We start from the raw sequence: 2,898 nt of genomic DNA, 5'->3' as shown, positions 1-2,898 counted from the left end.
ATGCTTATGACAAATCCAGCTCCAGAACCAGCCATAGCATAGCCCACTGGCTAATCTTTTGAATACGGTGTAGCAACAACAGATAACATTAGCTAGCTAGATAACTTGCTGCCCACATATCCAAGAGACGCCTGCATAAACATTAAATAAACTCAATTCCACTGCAAATAGACAGGTGATAGAAAGGCAACCATGCACATTGCAATGTGGTTTATGCCGTGGCTAGAAGCACAAATAAAAAACGAACAGCGCAATGAACAAGTCTGGATTCAACTACTTACAAAATTAGAGGGACGAATTAATTTCCAAACACCCCCACACGCCATATCAACTTACTTCCTGTTTTGAAAAAAGGTAATCGGGGGAGCGTCTTTGTGAGGATGAAAACCCAATCACCGTCTAGTATACGACCCGGAAACAGCTTTCTGTTTACATCGTAGGAGTCGTATTCAGCTAATTGTTGATACATTGAGTCTTATATTTATACACATTTATACAAATAGAAACATACATCACCATTTGTTTGATCGCAATGGGCGGCCATGGTGTGATGGCGAACGAGGAATCTTTGGATTACTCCGTGCACGAGGCGTGGAATGAGGCAACCAATGTCTATTTGCTCGTCATTCTGTTTAGCTTCGGACTGCTAATGTACGCTAGAAAGTAAGAGGCTCCATTGTAATTTGCTCCCAATTAATTTTGCGCCCGACTGTTAATACATATATGAATCTTTTAAACTAAATGTGTGCTTAATAACATGTGTTTGATACAATTTGCTGCTACAAAGCTTCCAGCCAGTTAATGCACACGAATGACAGTTTACTGTTGGGTCTCACTCTCTCTTTTCTCCTCTTCTTCCCATCAGAAATAAGAGGAAGATCATGAGGATATTCGCTCTGCCCCCCACCGCTGGAGCCACGACCGAACCCAACTTCTACGACAGTCTGCAGAAAGTGAGACTCCGCCAGCAGCTGGAGATGTACTCCCTTGGTGAGTTTGTCAGTGCCGGCTCTAGCCTTTTGGGTGCCCTAAGCGAGATTTGGTTGGGGGTCCCCCCACGTCATGGCAAAACATTTTAGTGGCCCCCCCTGGACATTGGCGGGAAACATTGAACTTTTAAAGTTCATTCCCTGCAATTCTACACATTTTCTAATGACTTACTCCATGTTAATATGATATTTAAGTGAGAATGGATAACAAAATCAATGGGGACCCCCTGGAGGTCAGGGCCTCTGGGCACAGTATTTGGCCATGATTACTACACATTTAGATAGCTGGCTAGACTAACTACCAATCTAAACATTGTTAGCTGACATGGCTAATTAAGTGACTGTCAGTGACTGACATAACAAGAGAAAAATTGTTGATGCACAACCATATTTGTTAGTCGCATCATGTGTGTTGAGACCCCGTTTTTTGGGTGTGGGGGGGGGGGGGTTTGGGGCCACAAGCAACCGCATATGCCTGGAACCGGCTCTGGTCTTAGTGCTGTTGAATACTGCATCAATCAATGTTAGGCTTGTGCTCACTTTTGATAGAGCTTGTGGTCAAATGCATATTTAACATAGAACAATTCTTCTAGATACATCTTTATATTTCTGTCCATGATTAGGAACTGATCTCAAATATATTTCTGGTTTATCAAATAGCTCTGTGTCATTCACTAATAAACTGTAGCTCACAGAGCACTTCTAAAATATCTAAATCAACCCCACTGTTTAAATTGGTATAATTTGGACTATAATTTGGACTTTATACCTTCTTAACAGCGAGGAAGTTTGACCAGCAGCAGCACCAAGGCCAGAGTGAGAGTGTTCAGCTCTCTATGGAATGAGACCACAACAACAAGGTAGCATTGCCCAGCATCATGCCTGCCTGCTCCACCCTGTCTCTCCATCCCTAAGCCTCTGGCTTTGGTAAGTTTGATCATTACTACACTCCTTGAAGAGGGCATGGGTACCAAGGAGGAAGAAGTTGAGGGTCAAGAAAGGTTTCTGTTATTAAGACTGTCGTCAAGTCAAATCGTCTGTGTTTGCACAATTATTGCTGTACGATTGAAACAAGGATTATAATGGACTTGAAAATAAAGAATTACTGCATGTTCCCCTTACAACATATTTTTTATATTTTTTATTATGCGTTTCTTTTGCCTTTTTAATGTATTTTAGTAGTTATTTTTGTATTTTATTCAATGCCTTATTGGATTAGTTGTGTGGATTTGTCGCCCCATAGTGGTTTTAGGAGTGCCTACACCCAGTGTTCACGGTACATTCTGTACAGTATCTATTCAAATAAGTCCTAAACTCATAAAAAAAATATAGTACAACAATAACCATTTCATTTAACATATCTATATAAATGTTTAGTTGTCAAGAACTGTTTCATTTCCCAGTTTTTGATCCTCCTATAGATTCCTTATTATGGCATTACTGCTGGGAAAGCTTAAAAGTGTTGAGAGGGTCAAAGTTGACTTTTACCCAATCAAATTGCTGTTTCTAAAAAGGAAATGAATTGCTATTATTACTCTGGTTCAAAATAAAAAAAAACAAGGGACCAATGCATTTTTTAAATGTTTTGCTTGATTTCACCCTCTACCTCCCTCCCTCCTCGCTCCACTTCTTTTGTAATAATAATTCATTTAATTCCCCCATATATCACAATTATCCAAGCAGAAAGTTAGCTCTGGTGTGTGTGTTTTGTAGACTTTAGCAAGATGGGGTGGGTGTTTGGGAGGCAGTGATTGCGGAAGGTGACATTTTGCATCAGGGCCCTAGCAGAAAAGCTGGGCCTTTAATCCATCAAAGAAATAAATAAAACATTAGTCAGAGGAAAGCTGTGGCCCAGAAACACAACACAAAAGAGGCCAAACAAATGTGTGTGGACGTCCTTCGGAGGTAG

At 40.6% G+C, this 2,898-nt stretch overlaps 1 protein-coding gene across 2 annotated transcripts; it reads left to right on the top strand.

Annotated features, from left to right (window-relative positions):
• The first annotated feature begins 353 nt into the window (after positions 1–353).
• LOC311118792 (small integral membrane protein 19) lies at positions 354–2,567 on the top strand. Of its 2 annotated transcripts, none has more exons than XM_084193573.1 (3): positions 354–663; positions 866–990; positions 1,770–2,567. In XM_084193573.1, the coding sequence occupies exons 1-3, from the start codon at positions 533–535 to the stop codon at positions 1,832–1,834; spliced, it is 321 nt and encodes a 106-aa protein (XP_084049699.1). In that variant the 5' UTR covers positions 354–532; the 3' UTR covers positions 1,835–2,567. The 2 variants fall into 2 exon arrangements, with proteins under 2 accessions (XP_084049699.1, XP_084049700.1); XM_084193574.1 differs by having other exon boundaries at positions 412–651; positions 1,770–2,532.
• The last annotated feature ends 331 nt before the right edge of the window (positions 2,568–2,898 follow it).

This window comes from Coregonus lavaretus (assembly GCF_964263955.1).
Source record: "Coregonus lavaretus genome assembly, contig: HAP1_SCAFFOLD_1117, whole genome shotgun sequence".
In the NCBI taxonomy this organism is placed as follows: Eukaryota; Metazoa; Chordata; class Actinopteri; order Salmoniformes; family Salmonidae; genus Coregonus; species Coregonus lavaretus.
The sequence above is the reverse complement of the archived record's forward strand: the minus strand, read 5'-3'. Positions and strand labels throughout refer to the sequence as shown.

Bases quoted from the DNA above. Each gene is read 5' to 3' on its own strand.
- LOC311118792 (XM_084193573.1), top strand. From the start codon at position 533: ATGGGCGGCCATGGTGTGATGGCGAACGAGGAATCTTTGGATTACTCC. The intron at 664-865 runs GTAAGAGGCTCC...TCTTCCCATCAG, and splicing joins CTGCTAATGTACGCTAGAAA to AAATAAGAGGAAGATCATGA. The intron at 991-1,769 runs GTGAGTTTGTCA...CCTTCTTAACAG, and splicing joins GCTGGAGATGTACTCCCTTG to CGAGGAAGTTTGACCAGCAG.